This window comes from Thermobia domestica, chromosome 5 (assembly GCF_964235325.1).
Source record: "Thermobia domestica chromosome 5, izTheDome1.hap1.1, whole genome shotgun sequence".
Classification (NCBI taxonomy): Eukaryota; Metazoa; Arthropoda; class Insecta; order Zygentoma; family Lepismatidae; genus Thermobia; species Thermobia domestica.
In genome coordinates, this window is record NC_137458.1 from 87,687,027 (window position 1) to 87,710,809 (window position 23,783).

Here is a 23,783-nt window from a genome sequence, read left to right on the forward strand (position 1 = left end):
AAGTTCTAGTAACATTTGATTCAACAGAGAAAGGAACCCAGATATTATCACATATTTTACAAGACATTATTGGATACGTACTTCTTTTTAATAGTTGAGGTCATAATGAAAGGAAAATTGTTATATTTGGATGAACAGAAGAAGGAACGTAGATATTGTAATTGTCGTTTATCACTTCCGGTTTTGGTGCGTGGCAGGTGGCAGTCATGATATATTCTCTTGAGACGCTGAATCGATTGCTGAAATCCGCCTGTCGGTATATATTATCCTATTTATCCCATGGCAGGGTTCCTACTGATCTAGAGAAACCTTTTTCCCTGACTTTCCCTGACCTTTGGCAGGAAATTCCCTGATTTTCATGACAGATGTCGGATGACGTTGACATATAAATAAGAAATAAATAACGGTGAATATTCATATATGAGAACATTTGTTCTATAGAGACAAATAGTAATCAGTTCGTCGTCAAGACCACGAAAGGGCGTAACTCAAAAAATTGCAATTTTCAGGTAAGTCCATTGGAGTATGGGCAAATGTGGTATCTTGTTGCTCTCAAATCGGCTTAATTCCCATTAGTGTAAAATTATAAGTATAAAAACAGAAAGACGTATCTCATAAATTGCTCAGCCTTCAGGTCACAAAGAGGCGTAAATTAAGTTACGCCTATTTGTGATCGTTATGTTTTCCCCCAAGATAGTGTAAGTTGATTTATGCCTATCGGATTTTTAATTTTTATTTTTCCAACAATAAAGAGTTCTACGTTTGTTTGCTGGTACTAAGACAAAGAAAGGCTTGCTATTCAACAATAGACATTTTCTGTATGCGTGCACCTTGCTTCAACCCACGCCGCATGTAATTGTTCGAAACTTTGTGCGCTAAGTTACTCGCAACGCTCTTTCAAAATTGCCGTGATTAATCCAATATTGGTAGTTCATTTTGTTTCGTTCGTTGATGTGTTAAGATGGATGTTCTACTGCAATGGAATGAAGGATCAAAAACGTAATTCATTCTTCAGAACCACGTTAAGTGGACAAGAGAAAACCTAGTTTCACAGCTGGATCATTAGTGAAAATGTGGCATGACAACAAATGGTATTATGTACATGTGTTGGACACTGCTACTTCCACAAATTCCTTGCAAGAGTCGCGTGAGCCAGAATCCCAAGATAGTTCAAGTTCGTGATCATCTGTAGATGATCTTCTATTATTTCCAATTGAAGGTCTTAAGTGGAGTGATGCCGTGTCTTCTGTCTCTACATATCAAGAAAAGGATGAAGAAAACCCAATGAAATGTTCAAAACTCTGTACGTTATCGACATTTGTTATCGCATCTGAGTTTCAGTTAGCTGCTATTTCAAGGAATTGTTGTAACCTTAGAAATATAACACCAAACCTCTACAGAGAAGAAATCGGAAGCGATGAAGATAGCTGGTGTTAAACTGGTGGTGATGAAGATAAAGACCCATCTTACATGGGAACTTGAAGTGCGAAAATGTACGATGAAGAGGCTGTAGGCAACTGCGAGCAGTAACAAACATGTTTGCCGCTTACACTTGCATAGAAGCTGTGTCCTTTACTTCAATCAATCATCTATGAAGCTCACAAAACAAATCCAAGGAGAACAAGGAAACGAATCTGAGAAGAGCAAAGAATCATTGGGATCAACTTCTTCTGGAGTATCAGATGTTAACATTTACAACGAGTACTTCGTTGAAGGTTCACCCCGAGAAAAAAAGGAAGAACAAGAAGAGGGTAAATAAAGAATTAATTGCTAAGCAATGCCGAGTAACTGAGAAACCATAGATAAAGCTAATACAATGAACTTAGTGCCGCCACACAGAGTGGGTACTCGATTGGAACATTTTGCCAGAGAAGTGGGAGATGTTCTGCTTTCAGTGATTAAGAAACAGAGGAAATACTTACATCATTTTTGGGTCTGAGGAATCTCCAATTTCAAAGAGAATTCATCACTGAGCATGTTTCTTCTTCTAATCCCAAACAGAAGACAAAAAACATGAAGCATAGCGGCAAATGGAAAAGTAATCGCTTTTATCTTCTCGTTTTGTGAACGGATGCAGTGAACAAAATAAAAATTCAATTATCGCTGGAATGCTTCTCTACGCATTGCAAAACTTCACCAATGTGGAGGAAATTACTCTTCATTTCTTCAGGCGTTCCATAGACAGAACGAGGGAGATTTAGCACACAGTATTATTTCAACAGCTATTTAAAAATCGGGTGACTGTCTAGACGTAAACAGCCATACAATGTTAAGTCTCTAGAGTATAATGATTTCATGGACTTCAAGCGCTTGTCTAAATACATGCGAATCCTTGGGAGCAGGAAGGACGACGAACAAGGAGATCTCAACTGGACTGAAATGGCGGAATTACATTTTCGTAAGGAAGCACCTGACAATCTTTCTCAAGAGTAGTCCAATGCAGGAGTCTTACAGAACGAATACTTTTAAATGCCGACAGGTCTCAGGTGAAAGTAGTAGCATCAACCCTCAATATCTTTATAATGAAGCTACGAAGATATCAGAAGCAAAATACCAAGACTTACTCTCACTGTGTTCAAGTTCAGTGCCTATTACGTCACCAGAATTTGTAGCATTTTACCTGTCTTTTCATCACTAGAAAATTAGTCGAAGACATTATTCAGTTTTCTTTTAATCTTTTATAAATTGAGATACTTTCTTTCATAACTCAGAGTATAACTGGTTTTATTTGCATAAGTAAAGTATGTAGCTAAGGCAAATTTTCTTTTTGTGTTAAATTTTTGTACTAAAAAGCATTACCAAAGCTGTACTTTTGAATTTCTATAGTGTGAAATTATAGATTACAGTAATAATAATAATAATAATAATAATAATAATAATAATAATAATAATAATAATAATAATAATAATAATAATAATAATAATAATAAATTTTGTGGTGGAAATACACCGAGTACGTGTGACTTTTCCCGGGGTACTCCCTTTAACTGCCACTGTGTTCATGCCTCCAATCATCTCATTATCCATCCAGCCTGACAGAAGTTTCTAATGGCTTTAAAAGATTAAATTCTAAATTCAAAAAAATCTGAAATAAAAGTTGGCGTTGATTTCTGTAAGCAAAGTTAGATAATTACATCAATATTTGTGTATGCTTCATTATATTACGCCACATAAAGCATACAAAATTAGGTGTATATTGTCTCATAAGTAAATGTATTCTATGAAAATTCCGTGAAATACTTAGGCATAACTTGATAATACGTGAACTGAGTTCGGATTAAGAAATTTACAAAAGGCCTATCTCAAATAACCGCCATTTTTTTCCCGAAAGTGGCATAGTTATAGTCACAACTTATATTGTAATATTTAGAAGATCACTTCTTAAGTCTGTAAGCTAATTTTGGATGAAAAAAGTGTGATAAACAATTAATGAGAAACTTTTAAATCACCTCAAAACCTTCCTCGTGATCTCCTGAAAAAAAATTATAAAACTGAATTACACCGTGATCTTGACGACGAATTGTTCATCCGTACATCCTCCCATAAAAATCTGAGCAAACTCCCATACTGTGATCATTTATGGTTGGCTAAGCTGAAATTGGTGTACAATTAATGTTAGAAAAATATATTTTATAAAATTTCCTGACTTTCCCTGATTTCCATTCTTTTTCCCTGAGTTTCCATGACCTGTACCATTTTCCCTTTTTCCCTGACTTCCCTAACCAGTAGAAACCCTGTATGGCGATCAACATCAAAACCGGAAATGGTTGATTTACACCACTTCCGATTTAAATCAAGGGTTAATGGAAGATTTGGGACCTATTCTTATTAGGACACAGAATCGATTGTAAGAAACCGCTTCTCGATATCTCTGACCGTTTTTGCTCTATGGAAATCAATACTGGAACCGGAAATACTAATAAATTTTAACCACTTCCGGTTTTAATAGATTGTTGCAGGTGGTGATAGTATGTTCTCTTGAGACGCTGAACCAATTATAAAGCAACGCTCATCGCTATCTCTTACAGTTTCAGTTCTACAGGGTAGAACGTAGAAACCGGAAAAAGTTGATTTCTACCACTTCCAGTTTGAATAGAGAGCCAATGGAGGAGATGGAACTTATTTCTGGGACGCTGAATCGAATGCAAGGAACTGCTTCTCGATATCGTTTACCATTCTTGCTGTATGAAAATCAGTTTTCGAACCGAAAGCACTAGAAAATTTCAATTACTTTCGGTTCTGGTCAGTGGCGTATTTACGATTTTGTTTCGGGAGGGGCTTTGCTAACTTTCGGGGAGGGCTTTGCCCGAAAATGTGAAAATTCTTCAAGGTATTTCGTATACTTTACTATAGTAAGTAAGATTTCGGGGGGGCTTAAGCCCGGAAGCCCCCCCTAAATACGCCACTGGTTCTGGTAGATAGTTGCCAATGGCGACGACATGATTCTTTGAGACACTGAATCGATCGCAAAAGACAGCTTCTCGCTATCTATTACAGTTTTTGTTCTACGTCACAAAAAAAAAGCTGAAATCGGAAATGACTCATTTCAACCACTTCCGATTTGAATAACAGGATAACAGAGAAGACAGAATCTGTTCTCGGAACGTTGAATCGACTGCATAAAACGGCTTCCTGATATCTCTTACCACTTTTGCTCTGATACCTGTCAACAGACATACGGATGGATGGATGTTACCACTCTATAAGACTTCTGACAATTATGCATAGCATAGTTTGGAAGCATAATAATAATATATATATAATGTTCTAATTGGCAAAATTGTTAACGTTCGTGTTTTTGGCGCGGGTGACCTGGGTTCGATTCCTGGTAAAAGCTCATGTGATTCTAATTGCATGTTAAGTTGTAAGTTCACGTTTTCGCACTGAAGAGGGATATAAAATTCAAACAGACCAAATATGATTACTAATAAAGGCGGAATTAAAATTTAAAATTTATCTCAAGAAATCTGAAAATGCAATTTAAAAAAATGTAAAAATGATCATTTTAAAGTCTCCGAATTTCTCTCTACATACATTAACAAGTCACCTATAAAATAAAACATGCGAATTTTTTTTAAAAAAACTTATTTTTTAAAAATATATGCAATTTGTTCCATGACTAATACAACTACACTTATATATTTATATGAAAAAAATCCATTTATATATTTATATGCTAAATCCATATTGAAAACTTAAAGTAAACTTTACCTTTTAGCGTCAGGAAAAATAGTTCCGTCAATTGCTATCATGTGACCTGGATGAAGACATTCTGGAACATCTCCCTCAAATGGTACTTTCTGCAAAATGCAAGAGAATCAAAGGTCAAAACTACTTGAATATATTTACATTTCCTTAGAGATAAAATCAACAATTACGAAAAAGAAAATATTTAATCATTCTTCACAAACACGGAAATTAATCTAATATTTACACAATTAGTTATATTGCCTATTTGAAGAACTGGTCACTTGCAAATGAAACTAAATTTCATATTCTCTTGAAATAAAAACATGTGAGGAATCTAATCCAGAGATCCCTTTCATTCTCTAATCTGTAGGTTTCTCGCCGTCGTGAAAAACTGACGCCAGAAAGAGATTATTGAAATACAGATACATTTAATGGACTAGTTTACAATTATGAATTGTGCACGAAAAGTGAAGATAACCAAATTAACAATTAAAGAAAGAAAAATGTCAATTAATAGTTTATGTCTCTTATATTTGTGGGAAGAGGTGGGCCTTCACAAGCGTCACCTTTGATGAAGAGGTCTAATGTTTAATCCCATAACGTGAATTTGTATCGGACAATATTATGACGGTCAGTGGTAGTGTGTTCACCTCGATGCATGGAGTCCTTGGTTCGATCCCAGCTCACGCCAATTGAGTTATGTGGTGGACAAACACCGTGTGCGTGGGTTCTCTTGTTTCCTCCCACTTTCTTCATTCCATCATTTCATTCATTTCTCATTATCACTGTCTCCTTCAGCCTAGCCGGCATAACCGTGGGACGTAAAAAAAACTTTTAAAAAATATTATAACGGTGGGTTTTCTCGGAGTTTTCTATTTCCTCTCTCTATTATCATTTTACCAATTCTTCCCTAATAGTTCACATACGTCAGAAGTTTACTTTATAGGATAAGAGCACAAACATGAAACGTAAACTAAATATTTTCATTTCAGTAATCGTTCCACAGATTGATTTTTTTAACTGTTCTAATTTATAGTTTTGTATATATACATGTAATGATTCCGTCGTAAGCTTACGTTTAAAGGTGCTAAACTCAATTCAACATTAGCTAAATTCACTTTAGAGGTTCTAATTTAAAAAGAAGCTAAGTTTTAATTTATGTTCTCTGATATTGTGATAGTTAATACAAATGGTTTCAGTTACAGTGACAGAACAGCATTAATTCACTGCAAGGAACACTTTGTATCCCTGATTTCAACGCTCATTTCCCTATTATGGACATTTAACGAAAATTTGAGGTAAATGTATTTCTTTTTTAAATACAGAATAATACAAGAAAATTAGAACAAACGAATCCTTTAAAGGCTTATTTACTTCATACATACATCCATCACCTTAAATACTACGATGTTCATTTGCTATGCACCATATACATCAATAATACTCATTACTATGCATAAGCTTTTCCTATTCATCCTGTCACGAACAACGACTAGGTTCCGTTTTTGTCTTCTGTGGATTACTCTTATAATGGAAAGCGCATATCCCAAAAGAATTTTAATGTATCATGAATAAAATCCCTTTATTTTCTGTCCTGTATTTATTTAATTAAAGTTAATTGATTTTACAAACAAATCACTTTAAAAGGTTAACAATTATTTGAAGCACAATTAATATCATTCCGTAGCAGCACACTTGGTAGGCTAATGATCGGTAACTGCAAAAAAATAAAATTGGAAAATACATTGTTCCAAGGTAGTTTAATGTGCACGTTGACTAACCTACAATCTGCCGTCATTTATTCATCAACACTGTCGACGTCACACTCGCAACTGCAATTTCACTTCTATCGCAGGGGACTATGTTAGCAGTTGAGTTGATTGGCAAGTGGTCGGCAAAGCGATCAATTACAACATAGACCAACATTGGCAGTTAGTTAGCATATAGTTTCCCACTGTTGGACCTACTGTTTGTGCTACTACAGGTTTTAATTTACAAAATAATCATAAAGTAATATTAGAAATAAAGTACAGTGTCCAAATTGTTTAAACATTATTTTTAACAATGAAATACTCTATACATTATTTTCAACGGGAAAACACTGCATAGCAAGTTTATGCTATAGGTCTTTTGGCCGAAAATAGGATGAACACTTTTCTCTCTACTTGATAATACTTCCAATATTCTAGATATAGGTATATGTTCTCCAAATTTTAATATCAGCTTTGTTGTCAGCTAATTTTGTTAAAATGGAAATGCAAATAATTTAACTAGCGAACGAACTTAAGGAAACTATGATGATTACGAAAAAGCTATTTCTTGTATTTTTTTAAAAAAAAATAAGTTTAGCATCACTTTTAAGCTCTGAGCTATATGAGACGTGGGCCTACAACTTAAGCGGAATCAAATCCACAGTAATGCAAATTTCTTTTTTGCCATTGTCAGGAAAAGAATACCTTCTGTAAGCTGTTTAAGTAAACCTGAATTGTTGACTGTTCTTGGCATCCGTACACCTTCATCTCGTCGCATGCTACTTGATATGATGGTTCTTCATAGAATTCTAAATGGGAAACTTAGAACTGAAGAACTAATCTCTAAATTTAATATTCGAGTACCTGCAAGAAAAACTAAAAATAGCGAACTACTTCATTGCAACATGCCTCGATTATCAATTATTCAGCGTTCTTTGTTCCATAGACTGGCTTCTGAATTTAATTCCATTGCTTCTGACGTGGATATTTTTAAATTTGAGAATGTATTCCGACGGGAAATTATTGCTACACTTATAGAACCTTAGTTTTTTTTTTTCAATTTGTTATTGCTACACTTATGGACCTTTATATAGTTTTTTTTTTTTTTTGTTTACACTTGTTATTGTTAATTTTATATTCTATGTTATATAGTTTCAGTGTAAAATGGCTGCCTTGCTGTATCTAGAACTTTGGCAAATAAATAAATAATCTCCCACTGGGAGCCGAACATACTGAAAAAGTTATTTCTTCAAAAAATATTTCTCTTGCAATGATTTTGCTTCTTCTACGATATTTCATTAGAATATACATTTTAAAAATTATATTATCCATCTACTGCTGATAAAAGATTTCTCCCACTCATCTCTAGAATACTATGTATCTTCAGCGATTCATTTCCACGTTACATTGAAGTGCTACTCGGTTCCGTCCGCCAAACTATCTTGTATGAAGATATTTCTTAGGTTTCTTGATTTGTAGTCAATAATAGTTTTTGTACATAAATAATTTGTTCTTGTAATATACATCCAATCTAGTGTGTTTATTTAGCAATATTCGTCACTTCTATGCTAATATTTTCCTGTATATGCGGCAGTTTTCAGCTCACATCTCTGCTCATACGTTATGTAATCTGCCCCACATCTCCGATCCACGTTAAGTTCTTATAGGAAAACAGTAGAATACCTTCATTGTAAATTTTCTGTTTGAATCACATCGGGCTCTAGCTAAGGAGTTTAATTTATTAGAACTCGTATTATATATATATATATATATATATATATATATATATATATATATATATATATATATATATATATATATATATATATATATATATACCCTGTATGTCCGTATGCCAGTCCGTCTGTCTCTTCGATGGAAATCTTAATTGCTTGACGAACCACCAGCAATTTTGGCCAAGATGTAGAAGGTGAAAAATTAGGAATCAAGTTCTTTGAAGGAGGTTATTAATCTACCGGAAGTGGTAGAAATAAACCCTTTCTGTCTTAACGGTGATCAGTGTAGAGGAAAAACTGTAATATATAGCGAAAGGTAGAATCCTACAATCGATTAAGCGTCCCAAGAATACCTATTTCCTCCATCTTAACGCTTTACTAAAAACTGGAAGTAATAGGAATTTACAACAACTTTCTGTTTTAATATTGGTCTACATTGGGCAAAAATGTTGAGAGGTAACGAGAAGTGTGTGTGTGTGTTTTTTAACTGATTTAACGTTCTAAGACTAGATACCATCTTTCTCTTAAAACCTATTCAAACCGAAAGTGGCACAAATAATCCACTTCTGGTTTTAACACAGATTGCTACAAAGTAGAGTGACCAAACTAGGGATGGACACGAGTCGAGGCAAAGGTAATTTCTCGAGTCGAGTTCCGAGCCGAGTTTCGATAAATAGCTCATTTGTTCAGCTCGTTTTAACTCGTTTTGAAATCATGGCCTTGATTACACTGGAAAGTGAAAAATAAAATGAGATGAAATCTTTAAGTTTTACGTCCCACGGTCATGCTAAAGGAGACGGTGATTATGAGAAATGAATGAAATGGTGGAATGCAGAAAGTGAGAGGAAACGGAATAACCCCGAGAAAGCCCACGAGCACAGTGTTTGTCCACTACAAAGTCCACACGGCGCGGGCTGGGATCGAACCAGGGACCCCAAGCACCGAAGGTGAACGCTCTACCACTGAGCCACAGCGTAACTTTTTCAGAAAGTCGTCTGCTATTGCAAGAAAAAATGAAACGGGACGTGAAAGAATTGTCCCGTTTTTGACTCGTAGTTACATGTTTATTAGTAATTTCTTGTATTGACTTCAGCAGTACTTTCAAGGAAAGAAAGAAAACCCTTCTAAGGAATTCATTCATTAAAAAAGAAAAAAAAATCCAGTCACAATCGATATCCATAAGTCTAGTTCTTGTAGTGTTAAAAGATGATGTAAAAATTAAAATTAGAACAAGCTTCTTAAATAAATAAAAAAAATTGTTATTTTGAAAAGATAACTGACATCAAGAAAGTATAACTAGGTGGATTTTCAAATTATGTCAGTTTTCTTAATATCCAGTTTTCATATTTTCAAAATTTCGTTATTCTACTATAGAGTAAAAATGTAATAGATAGCGACAAGCTTGTTTTTTTTTTTCTTTCTTAAATGAAAATGAAATCTTTCAGTGTAACGTCCTGCGATTACGCCCGTTAGGCTAAGGAAGATGGATGACTAAGGCAAGATGTAAGAATTAGTGGAAAGAGATGTGGCAGGAAATGTGTACACAGAGAAAACCCACGGACACAATGTTGTCCATCACAAACTTGGTTGACCGGAGATCGAACCAAGAACTCCACGCACCAGAGATAAGCGCTGTACCACTGAGCCACTGTGCCTCTCATGAATCCGTGTATTATAAAAAGCCACTTTCAAATTTGCGTATTTGTTAATCTGTTTCGAAACTAACTCAGTATAAACAGAGAGCAAAATGTGTTGCAAATTTTAAATAACGAACTTTGTCGCCAATTCTTCATAGGCTTATAAAAAAAAACGTGTCTTACATGTTGATCATACGAGAACACAGCCCACCACATTTTGCCTACTTTACAATCGAACAAGTGGCTGGCTGATTCATGGATGTTGCACTGGGAAGCCAAATCCTCTCATCACTACCTCATTCTACTGGCATTTCTCCAAAACCTAGAGAAGCGCACTGCAGAGAGGTGTTGCTTTAATTCGAGTCTGGAATTACCAGCATAGAAACGTATACAACAACTGTTAAACAAAAACCATATAAGCCTTCAACAGCTATTAGAATAGGAAGGGGCGGGAGGAAAGAAAATTAAATCATTTGTTTCATAAATAAAAGACGAATGAATACATTTAAATATTTTATAAACAAATTTACATAATCTAAAGCAGGGCCAAGAGAATTGGTATTTTCCTGCACTTCCATTAGATTTACATGACAGTTGCTGTCCTCACTGCTGTTCTAGTGGCCAGAGAGCGAGCATCTGGTGCACTGGAACTCGGGTTCGATTCCCGATTAGGGAGCATTGAGCGCATTTTACAGTACTTTTTGGATTCCACCTTAAGCTCTAAGTCCGAGCCTTATATACGTACTTCAGAGCTAAAAAGGGGCGCTAAATTTCAAAGAAGCATGGCAGTTACTCTCTCATTAATTAGATTTAAACCATTTTCCTTTTATACAGCTGAGTAATTTCATTATCATAATTTTACCAAGTGTAGTAAATACCTTACATATACTAAAAATTCTCTTTGCGAAAATAACAAATGACATTCAACTTAAACTATTCCATCTTCCATTATTTGCAGATTTTTTTAAAAAAATGTCTATTGTATCTCTCTGTTACACTTGGAAATCACTGTCATTGTCTTTTTTGACTTTATAATTTTAAGTTTAAACTGAAAAAAAAAATAGTCAAATACTTTAAAATTTAGTTAAAAAGAAGATACACCCAGGAACGTCCCCTTTTCTTTGCGCCTGACTAATTCCTTAACTGACTTCATTCAATTATGCAAAATTCAGACTCGTGAAATGGGTTTCAGAGAATTTTCCCGAAAGTGTGTCTAACCAAGAAGCAGTAATCTCTGTGTGGGATGCTTTTTAAAATTATTATTTTTGTTTACAAATGATGAAGAATGTGTTACTATGTATAACGGAGTTCTGAATTCAACTCAATGTGAAGCTGTTCTAAAACAATTGGGTCAAAATCCAGTTAACGAAACATGAGTAAAGGGGTGAGTTTTGAGAATGGGAGAAATCTCAAGCATCTCCTCCCTCCCATATAAAGCGAATAGACCACACGTCTATACTCTAAGCTATTTTCTAAATTCGATTATTTTCGCTTTGTTATGCGAAAATATATAGTAAGGAAGTGTTTTAAATTTATTATATTTCCGCTCTCAATACTGATTTCCATGGGCCAAAAACGGTGAATGCTATGAAAATGCGGTATCTTGCAATCAATTCAGCGTCCCAAAATAAGTTCCATATCCATTCAAGCTCTATTCTGTAATAATCACCTAGGATCAGGACAATATACACTGGGAGAATGAAAAAGTATAAAAAAAACTTTGTTTTTATATTTTTTTCATTCTCCCAGTGTATATTGTTTTAATCCCGGGTAATTATTACAATTCAAACCAGAAGTGGTTAAAATTAGTTATTTTTAGTTTCAGTTTTTACCGTACAAAAAACACGGCAATAAATAGCAAGCAGCTTTTATTATTATTATTATTATTATTATTATTATTATTATTATTATTATTATTATTATTATTATTATTATTATTATTATTATTATTGTAAACGATTCAGTGTTTCATGACATATCATGACTATCCACAACATTGTACCAAAACCGAGCATGGTTCAAATTTACTATTATTTCTGGTTTCGATATTTATTTCCGTAGAGCAAAAAGAGTAAAAGATATCAAGAAATGACATTTTGCAATTGATTCGGTGTCCCAAGAATAGGGGGGGGGCGGTGGCTCAGTAGTAGAGCGTTCACCTCTGGTGCTAGGGGTCCCGAGTTCAAACCCTGCTCCCGCCAAGTGAACCTTGTGGTAGACAAACACAGTGTGCGTGGGTTTTCTCGGGGTTCTGCAGTTTCCTCCCACTTTCTTCATTCCACCATTTCATTCATTTCTCATAATCACCGTCTCCTTTAGCCTAACCGGCATAACCGTGGGACGTAAAACTCAAAGATTTCATTTCATTTTTTTTTTCAAGAATAGGTTCTACCTTCTCCCTTAGCCCTATATTCAAACCGGAAGTGGTTGAAATAAACTATTTTTGGTTTCAACACTTATTGTCATAGAACAAAAACAGTAAAGGATAGAGAGTAATGGCTTTTTGATATGGATTCATGCTCCGAGGAATACGTTATACCTTTGATTTTATTGCTTTATTGCAACCAGTAATTATACCGCACCCCTTCAAGTTTGACTATTGAATTCACACAGTTTGGAAGTCTACTGTGAAACGATACTCATTTATTATTGTATGTAGATTTTCATCTGTCGAACATGCAGACAGGAAATTTGGTGTTTAAATAAGCTTATTGACATGAGAATACCGTAGGCGTGCCCACTAAAAATTTTCTGGGGGGGGGGCAGCACCCTTCATTCAACATTGTGGGCCAAATTTAAAGAAAGGTTGATGTCATTGCACCCCCCTTAATTTTCAAAATGTCACATAACATGAATTAAAGTGCTGCAATTTAGGATAGATAAATCCTATCAATGGTGATAACAGGTCCTATTCCAGCGACACAAAAAATCCTATTTATGGTACTGTTGACAATATTTATTATAATTAATGGAATTTCCAGTGCGATGATATTAATTTGTAGGTTTCATGACAGTACAATGAACTTATGATCAGTGACTAATCATATTATTCAAGTTCATGTTTTCATTTATGATTTGTGTTGTTTCTCATTTTGACACTGAAACTGGATCTTTAAGTGTCCTGTTAAAAAGCTCCAATCTCTGATAATATCTCTAGCCATATGAGCCCAAGAAACGTACATCCTTCTTCAAAAAGCCGCAAAACCCCAGCTGCTGATCCTGAAGATGTGTTGACAATCCCCTACCTTCTCAGATCCAATTTTACCCCTGGGGTAATATGAAGAAAATAAATTTATTGTTAGACTAGCAGCGTTCACCCCGCTTCGCTGCGGTCACCCCGGAACGCAATAAACGTTGTTACTTAGATAATTTTTACTTTTTCGCTTTCAAGTGATATGATAAAAACCATAGTAGATTGCAGTAAATGTTAACATTATATCGCCTGTCATTTATGTTAACCCGCCGAGTGACACGGTCATGCGGGTTGCATATAAATATGTTTATTTTTACCTATGATGAACTAACAAAGGATTTGTACGTTATGGACACTTGAATGGTCAATTATCTCAAGACACTGGTAATTAAAAATTAAAGTGATATGATAAAAACCATCTAGGGTCCAAATCCTAATAACCCCCCAAAAATGAAAGAAATTGGTTCAGCCGTATTAGCGTGATGAGGGAACAAAGGATTTGTGCGTTCTCTTTTATATATATAGATATAGGACACTTTGTGCTTCAAAACATTATACCGTATTTGCATAAAAAAAAAAGGCACAGAAACATGGATAAAACAAAATTCATGAAAGAGGAACACCAAAACAAACAGTATTATTACACCAACGCGGTTCGTGCACTAACTCAACTACGAACAAGTAGGCCTATACTATACTGTATAATTCCTAAATTTTATGATATTCTTTTAAAACAATCTATCCTGTATATATGTGTGCAATGGAAATTTCTGATTCCTACCCTCTTGTTTCTTTTAGTTCAATATACTATACAGAATATTCGGGATTTCGGGGGAGGATCGGACCCCCAGGACCCACCCCCGCATACATCCCTGTCGGAAGTGTCCTTGCTGACGTTTTTGAACGTGTCCCTTCAAGCAAGAACGTTCGTTAGTACTCACAAGGGATATATTTTTCCTCACTATAAAACATACTACACTCTGCATATTGTTTGTAAGAATAATTTAAATTTATAGAAAATATATTTAAACGTCCTATTACGCATTTAAACTATTATCTTTTTTAAACTTTAAAATCTTGCTCAATGACTCGTTTCATATTGCAGACTTACGATTACTTAAACAAATCTTAAAGAATTTACACTGTTTTGAGAATGTACACCAATGGAAAGAAAGAGAATTTTCAATTCTTTTTCCTAAATTTTTCTGTCTAATATGGGATGAGAAAAAAGCACCCGTTCTCATGTCTCAAATAGAGAGATGAATCTGGAATAAAGAATGTTTTCACATTAACATCAAGAAACAAAATTTAGTTCATATAATCACTTTTATCTGATGTTTTTACAGTCTCAAAGTGGAGGGGTAAAACGAGTATCTTGCCCTCCATGAAAATTTCAGGGGGCAGCTGCCCCCTTTCCCCCGGTTCCGACGCCCCTCTGCGTTCCGCTAGAATCCATTGGTCCTTTTCATTACTGCAGACGCATATGCAGAGTCTATCTTCGTTGTTTTCGTATCAACCGTATGATCAATTTCCTCTATATGAATGCTGCCCAATATGCCCTATATACTGCACATTGACAAGGAATTGAATATAGGCATAGTCCTGGCACGTTTAGGTTTTCTGTATCCTGCACTGAATGCAATTTTTGTCTTATTTTCAACACGTAAGTTTGCAACATATGGAATATAAGCCATTTCCATTCTCCTGCATAGGGGGAAGGGGCCCACGGTCGTTCATGGCAGAGCGCTCACCTTTGGGGTCCCTTGGTTTGATCCCAAGCCAAGTAAGTTTGTTGTGGACAACATCGTGCTCCTGGATTTTCTCGGGTTTTTTCGTTTCTTGTCACATTGTTATTCCGTCAGTTGATTATTCACCTTCATTAGGCCTATATATCAGCTCATTTTAGCTTAAATGTAACAAACATGGGATGTAAAACTAAACATTTAATTTCTTTCTTATGCATTATATTCTTCATTCATATTATTATTATTATTATTATTATTATTATTATTATTATTATTATTATTATTATTATTATTATTATTATTATTATTATTCGTAGTAGTAGTAGTAGTAGTAGTAATGATATTTGTTGTTTTCCTATGTTTCCTTCTCATTTATAACTTTTTAATGTAATCGTTTCTTTTGAATGCATTTTTAAGATGAGAAAAAGAAATGGTAAAGAAATCTTTCTATTTTTAAACAAGAGTATCAACGTTCTTTTTCAAAAACTAAATATCAGTTAGTTGATTATGGGAGGAAAAAAAGAAAGAAAAGAAAAGAGGAAAAATGTTGAACTGAATTGCCTATCTCATTGTATCAGTGTTTCCTCTTCTACGGATATTAATATGACGAAATAATCTTATCTGGCAGTCAGGAAATTTCCTTTGCCCTTCAAATGTTAGTCACGCTTGACACGACACAAGAAACTACAAGCCCCTCCCTAACGTCTGCTCCCAGGGGTCAGGATATCAGAGATAACTCATAAACAAGGCCAGAGATGTTTTTACTGGGTGTGGTCTGAGGTTTCAGTTACTAAACAAGTTATGAGACATAAATGTGAAAAAACAGAACTAGATAAAATGCCTGTTGTATTTTGAGTTTTAGGATACAAATTAGAAAATCAATACTAGGTCTTAGCATAATTAATTTTAACAAAGATTTGTCATTTATCCGACTAAAAATGGCTATTGATTAAGTGTAATGGTAGCTGATTATTATAGTAAAAGGGAAGTTCAAATTAAAAACAAAAACAGTGAGAAAGCACGACGCAAGACTATGAAATCTCTAAGTTTTTCGTCCCATGGTTATGCCGGCTAGGCTAAGGAGACGGTGATGATGAAAAATAAATGAAATGCTGGAATGAAGAAAGTGGAAGAACCCTGAGTAAACCCACACATGGTGTTTGTCCATCACAAAGCTCTCTTGGCGCAAGTTCGAATCGAACCAAGGACACTATGCACCAGAGGTGAACGCTCTACCACTGAGCCACTGAAAATTTTAGTAAAGAAAATTGAAATACTATATTTTACTAACCTTCCCCTTGTATTAACCTTGGTTAAACTTTTTTTTTTCATTAGTAGAAACATGAGGATGGGCATCTTTAAGTTAAGTTATTCAGTTTTTTTTTATTATTATTATTAAGAAATGGGGATGAGTTTAGGGAAGTGTTTGTATTGAAACTTGAAGTGGTAGTAAATTTCTACCTCTTTCGGTTTCAATAGTATATTAGAGTGGAGATGGAATATATATTTTTGGGACGCTTAATTGATTGCAAAAAAAAAAAAAAAACTTCTTGCTACCTATTATCACTTTTACTATATAGTAATCAAAGGTACACCGGAAGTGAATATGAATAAGGTTGAGAGAGATAGACTCCAACTTAATTTCTAACCTATTCTTTAGAACGTAAATCGATTTAAAAAAAAAAACTTTGTGCTATCTTTTTATTGTTTTTGCTCTATGTACAGCAGGCCTGTATTTGTATATTGTGTGCCCCTGTGCTCTAAATAATTTGCCCCCTCCCCTCCGCACAAACTTATGTTTCAAACATGGAAACAATCCGTGATTTTGCAAGCATACCACTTTTTCTTAAGTAGCAGTTTAGGCATTACAAGTTACAACGTAAATTTAAATGGCCTAATTCTCTCAATGATGATTATGATGTGTTCTTCCCGAAGATCCCTGTGCAAGGTGAACCTATGGTAGTTTGCCATTGCCTTCCATGGGCGATGATAACGTACTAAGAACGGAACCTAGAGCTCAACTTGGGATCCGAACCACTTACGTCCCCCCCGGGAATCGAACCTGGGACCCCTTGATTACAAGGCAACGGGATTAACCATTCATCCATTGAGGACACATTCGCTCAATACTGGCATGTAATTTAATAAGATAAGCTGGGTAATTAGTAACTACTGTAATTAGAGTGAATTAAACACATTAACATTTTCTCGCGCTTGCGCGGGATTCTTTTTAAAAATCCAAAATTTTGCCGCCCCCTAAATTCTGCCGCTCTGTGCTCGAGCACAGAATAGCACTTACCTAAATACGGGCCCGATGTACAGTAGAGCAATATTGAAACCGGAAGTTGTAATGAATTTTTATCACTTCCAATATTAAAAATGAAATGAAATCTTTGAGTTTTATGTCTCACAGTTATTCAGTGTGGGCAGTGGTGCTATTCTAATTTTTTAACAACCGGTTCTCTCTCTCTCTCATATTATATATATATATATATATATATATATATATATATATATATATATATATATATATATATATATATATATATATATATATATATATATATATATATATATATATATATATATATATATATATATAGGAAACAAACCATACAAGAGTTCTTACGTTGTAGAATGCAACGCCAATTATATCACCTTATTTTCGAACTAAGAACTGTTTCTATTATATTTTTTAGTGCCACATTCAAACAAAACCGACTTGAAGAAGGGGAAAACATATGGCAAAATACACAATAATGTATTTTTGTTAGTGAGATTTAGTGCATGTAGCTTCAAAGCTTCTCCAAAACCAGCCTCTTGTTGTCTGAAAATTTCAAATGTTCATTATCACCAATACAAATATGCAACACTCAAAAGAATTAAGACCTGGAAACCTTTTATGAACATGACTGGGAAACTTTGCCCATCTATTCAAATGTCTGTCTGCTCCTTGCATTGAAACAAGTCAAAGTTGCTTGTTTTCACAGCCTTGCAAGCGAGCGAGAATAATACAGAGATGTTTTCACAAATTTGTTTGGGTTATTTCTTTCACTCCTGGTTAGGTTATGCTTACGTATGCATGTTTGTGTTTGTCTTTGGGTATAACAAACGGTCTGCGAACTCGAAATATTTTAACAACCGGTTCTAGCGAACCCGTGCGAACCGGCTGAATAGCACCACTAAGTGTGGGCTAAAGGAGACGGTGATGATGAGAAATGAATGAAATGGTGGGATGAAAAAAGTTAAAGGAAATGGGAAAATCCACGTACACGGTGTTTGTTCAGAACAAACCCCACTTGGTGCGAACTGAGATCCAACCAGGGACCCTATGCACCAGAGGTGAACGCTCTACCACTGAGCCAACGCGGCTCAGTGGTAGGAGGTTCACCTCTGGTGCATGGGGTCCCGGGTTCAATCCCTGTTCCCGCCAAGTGAAGTTTGTGGTGGACAAACATCGTGTGCGTGGGTTTCATCGGGGTTCTCCCGTTTCCTCCCACTTTCTTCATTCCACCATTTCATTCATTTCTCATCATCATCGTCTCCTTTAGCCTAGCCGGCATAATCGTGGGACGTAAAACTCAGATTTCATTTAATTTCATTTCCGATATTAGTAAAGACCTAAGGACAAAGAATAAGCGTACTGTTGGGACGCTTAATCGATTGCAGGGAACAGCTTCTCTATCAATTGGCGGTTTTGCTTTATAGTGATCAACGTGAAAACCGGAAACGGTTGATTTCTACTACTTCCGGAGGATAGATCACCTCCATCAACGAACTCAATACCTAACCATTGACACTCTACACTGGCCAAAATTCATGATGATGCATCAAGTACCTTGAGATATTTTGTCTTCCAGAAGAACTAACATTCATTTTTGTTTTCAGGATGGACAGGCAGGGTAAATATACAAAGCAGTGATGAAAATTTTCCGATTCATAAAAACATATTCCACTTATTCCTACATCGTTGTATAGCCGTGACGTGAGGTGGAAAATTTTCTTCTATGCTTTTCCGGAAAATTTTCCGTTCTTAACAAATATCAGTGATCAAGTAACAATTCCTCAGTATTCATAAAATTGATTGAATTTATGTATAGAAATGTTAAAAATTGAAAGATCGTTTAAAGAATCTGAAAATTTTCATGGCTCAGACAATTTTCAGTACTATGTAGGAACAAGTGAAACAATTTTTCATGAATCGAAGAATTGTCTGTCCTGTACAGCGATGAAAATTTTCCGGAAAATTTTGAAACGGAAAATTTTACGATTCATAAAAACATACTCCACGTATTCCTATATCGCTGTTTAGCCGTGATGTGAGGTGGAAAATTTTCTTCTATATTTTTCCGGAAAATTTTCCGTTATTAACAAGTATCAGTGATCAAGTAACAGTTCCTCAGTATTCATAAAATTGATTGAAATCGTGTATAAAAAATGTTAAAAAGTGAAAGATCGTTTAAAGAATCTGAAAATTTTCATGGCTCTCACAATTTTCAGTACTATGTAGCAACAAGTGAAACAATGTTTTTTATAAATCGAAATATTTTGTGTCTTGTATGGAAAAATTGAAGAACTTTTTATGAGTCGGAAAATTTTCATCATTTTGAAGCAAAAAGTAAAACAACTTTTTGTGAATCGGAGTTTTATTGCTCTGTAGAAACAAATGTAAGGAATTTTCATGAATCGGAAAATTTTCGTCACGATGTAGAAACAAGTGAAAACACTTTTCATAATCCGGACAGTATTGGATATTATGTATAGTGATGTTAAGTGGAAAAATTTCCGCTATATTTAACTGCACATTGAGATATAGAATTCCTGTAGAGGAAAATTAGACAGCAACAAAAGATACAAGTGTCCAAAAGATACAAGTGTGCATTCGAAGTACGCTTATTTCCGGAACTGACGTCACCTAGTGTGCGTCAAAAGGTCCAAGTTCACAAGTCTGCGAGTGCATAGTACGTAGTGTGCGAGGATGTACACTGCGTTAGCACACTTGCGTACTTACAATGGCAGTTCTTCGTAGTGGGAACAACAATAATGTCAAAGTGACTTAATAAAATTTTAAAAGACATATTTTTAATACTTTTGTTGAGGTGAATATATTTGTGGGCCGATCTAATAATAATTTACTTGATAAATATACAAATTAGTGATTTTACAAGTGGAATATAAAAATGTTACGCAAATAACAAACGTATTTACGTTGTGTTCTTTGGGTATGCAATGGAGTATAGGAAAAGCAACCAAATTTTTCTTTAATAATGCTATAAAGCCATTTGTTTTTAAATATTACATGGTTTATGTAGCTTAATTGAAATAATTACACTATCGGTAATGGAGCTATTTGCACGTAAATGACAAATTTTAATGGCGTATGAATTAAAATGTTAAGCTCTAGCATAGAATAATGAATACCTAGATTATTTATTTCTCTATAGCTAAAGCTACAGCTGCAGGTGCAAATGTTAATTCGTAGGTAGATAGGCCTAATTTTCTAGTTTTGATTCTAAACAAATTCCTTTCAAAGCTACCATATTTCCTTGCGCTTGAGAAACTGTAGACCTAATATACCAATTACCATACATTTTGCATTTTTGATAGCTGCCCAAAAGTGAAATACAGATCAGATATTTCTTTCTCCACATTTATCAAAGATTTCACAAATTCCTCTTGGTAAGTCTTTACTTTGGCCGCTTCATTTTTTTCTTTTTTGATTCAGCGATTTGATCTCTCGGTTCCGGTTTTGTGAACAGGAACCAACATAGTAACTAACTTATAAGTTAGTTGCTGGGTTGGTTCCTTTCTGTGCCAAAGTTTAATATTTAATTCACATTGTATTGCCGAGCGAGCGCCAGCGAGTGAAGGCAGATTAAGGCTCACAGGGCACATCTTTTCAGTCTTGGTTACGAATCGGTTCATTGAACGATTCATTGAATGAAATGGCCAAAGTAAAGACTTGCCTTCCTTTTAATTCATATAATCCCATTACGGTACCCATTATGAATTGATTATGAACAAATAATTCCTTCCGTATAGTTGAACAATGAGAGCCACTACATTGCATACTGTATTTTTTCATAAAAACGTCTCTTAATTTTCATAAAATTCTTATTAGATTAATAGCAGTTTTTTATGGTTATATTTGGACGAGGGGATTTGTTTCGTTACTGAGTAAGCATTTTCGTAGTGGGAAGCAAGGAGAGACAGCGGATATATTTCAAGAAAGGTGTAGGGCGCTGAAAGCATAATGAAGTGCACGCAAATGTTGAAGTGTATACAATGTACAGAATTCATTTTAAGCGGAATTATAAGATAGTAATCTTATATTTTTTGTTTTCTTAACATATTACTTTAATTAGGGTTATCCACCTTGAGTACACGTGATCCTTATAAATTGGTATTTCACACCCGTTAATAGTGACATAATAGTTTTTTCTTGTAAATTTTGGTCCTCATGTTGTTGAACTCCACCACCTCTTTCCTTGTCATCCTTGTAAGTGTTAATTTTGGTGTACATTAACAATATGGAGGCACTATTTTGAAAATTTACGGATAAAATCTATAGATTCCAAAGAGAGAGTAACATATAAGGAACTTCAACCTCAGCATAATATGGTAGAAATAGTCTAATCAGTATGCCTGTAACTGAAGCAATACAGTATAACGGCGACAATTATAGTGTCCTTCTTGTGTATCTACCGTACATAAAGGAATTATACTCAATATGAACTCTCTCCCAAAGTAGTTTTGAGCCACAATATTGTAAATAGCGATTTCCCCTCGGTGTCCTAACGCTCTTGCAAATTGCCTACTTTGACCTGCAATAAAATTCTTAATCTGCTTCGCAACAGTGTCATCAGCGCCCTAACCACCAGTGCTACTTTTATTCCGGGGGATTAATAAATATTCCATCGTGCAAGCATGCCTAATAAAATAGAACCGCCAATAGTTTAGTGGTTTTTATGCTGATAAATATTTGCAGATACTGCAAAGCTGAAGCTGTTGGCATACATGAAAGAAACTCTTAAGTCATTTTATGGTTACCCCATATTGTCAATCTGTACGATATATTTATCTTTAATATAACTGGAAAGTCATTCATCTAAAATGAAAAAAAAAAAAACATGTTAATTTTTCTAGTACGCAAAGCTCTCCCTTCTTTTGTTATCAATGTTCCATATTCCACCACGATGAGGCGCTGTAAACAAGTGTGGATCAAAAGCTAATTTGACGAAGTGTACACTATTTAGTGTGCACTCCATTTGTAGACTTCGAGTGTGCATCCTCGAAGTGTGCACTATGCACTTTTGGACACGGCCAGGTGACTAGTTTCCAATACTTGAGTAGTGCTATTACTGATGATATGAAGTAAGAATGTGATACAAAAGTAAGGATATGAATGGCAAAAGAAGTATTTAGGAGGAAGAAAGTATGTGTTATGGGCACTTGAATAAGAGTTGAGAAAAAACTCATAAAATGCTTTGTGTGAAGTGTAATCTATGGGACAAAAACACGGACATTACGCAAAAACGATGGAAAAAGACTGGAAGCTTTCGAAACAGTGACGACGCTACAGGGGGGGGGGGGGCGGAAAGGGAGGCGAGCGTCCCCCCTGGTGGCTACTTCTGCCTCCCTGACTGCCCCGAGACTCAACAAACTTAAAACATTTTAAATATGGTATTTTATACGTTCATATCATATCCAATTTATTGTCAAATTGTATTATTCATGCATTTACTATGCACCAGATTACTGCTCAAGCTTTCTTCTTTCAGCATCTCGGTATGCACATATATTTCTCTTTTCTAATGTAGCCCTTTCTCCGGTAAATTTTAGTATAGTTCTTTCTTGTAAATTTTATTTAATTTCCAATAGCTAGAATATTTTTTAAATTTTATTTATTTATTTTTTGAGAATCGCTACATTGTAGATCCGATTCAACTTAAAACAGAGCTTTCGTTGTGCCTAGCGAACAATAGTAGAGTTGGTCGACTTGTTTTCTTCGTATTGGATCAACGTTGATTAGAAACAAGAATTAAACGACGAACCAGAAGAAATTAACGACAGTGGTCAAGACAAGAATTACTTGCCACCTGGCAAGAAATTAAAACACTTGAAAGACACCCTATCACATATTTCCCCCTTACCAAAAGCCGTAGATTAGCCACGACTAACAGGATCGCGAAGAAGCCAAAGAAGAGCACAAAAGGCAATTGTAATCACAAGTAGTCCTTACAAATTAGAGCCGAGAAGGGGAATAAGAAGGTTAAAAGGAAAAGTCAATTGTTTTGAGCCAATGAGGAGCAAAACAGTTGGTTTTGCTTCTTATGTGAGAAAAACCATTCAACAAGATATGATTCAGTGCTTGACATGCCACCATTGGGTCCACACTCGTTATCCAAATGTGAAACCAAAGACAAAAAATATATTGTTGTTCTTAATGTAACCTTCTTTTCACTTCCCTGATGCTAACATTTCATTTTATAAGAAATGGCATATTGCGTATAAATTTATTTTTGTTTTCT

General features: G+C 35.0%; 1 protein-coding gene across 3 annotated transcripts in view; it reads right to left on the reverse strand.

The window, feature by feature from the left end:
• The window catches only part of LOC145685984 (32 kDa beta-galactoside-binding lectin-like), a 200,589-nt gene that overhangs the window by 93,163 nt on the left and 83,643 nt on the right, over positions 1–23,783 (reverse strand). For all 3 annotated transcript variants that reach the window (XM_081758791.1, XM_081758789.1, XM_081758790.1), the window contains exon 2: positions 5,212–5,300. In XM_081758791.1, the coding sequence (XP_081614917.1) occupies positions 5,212–5,300 (89 nt within the window). The remainder of the gene's footprint in view (positions 1–5,211; positions 5,301–23,783) is intronic.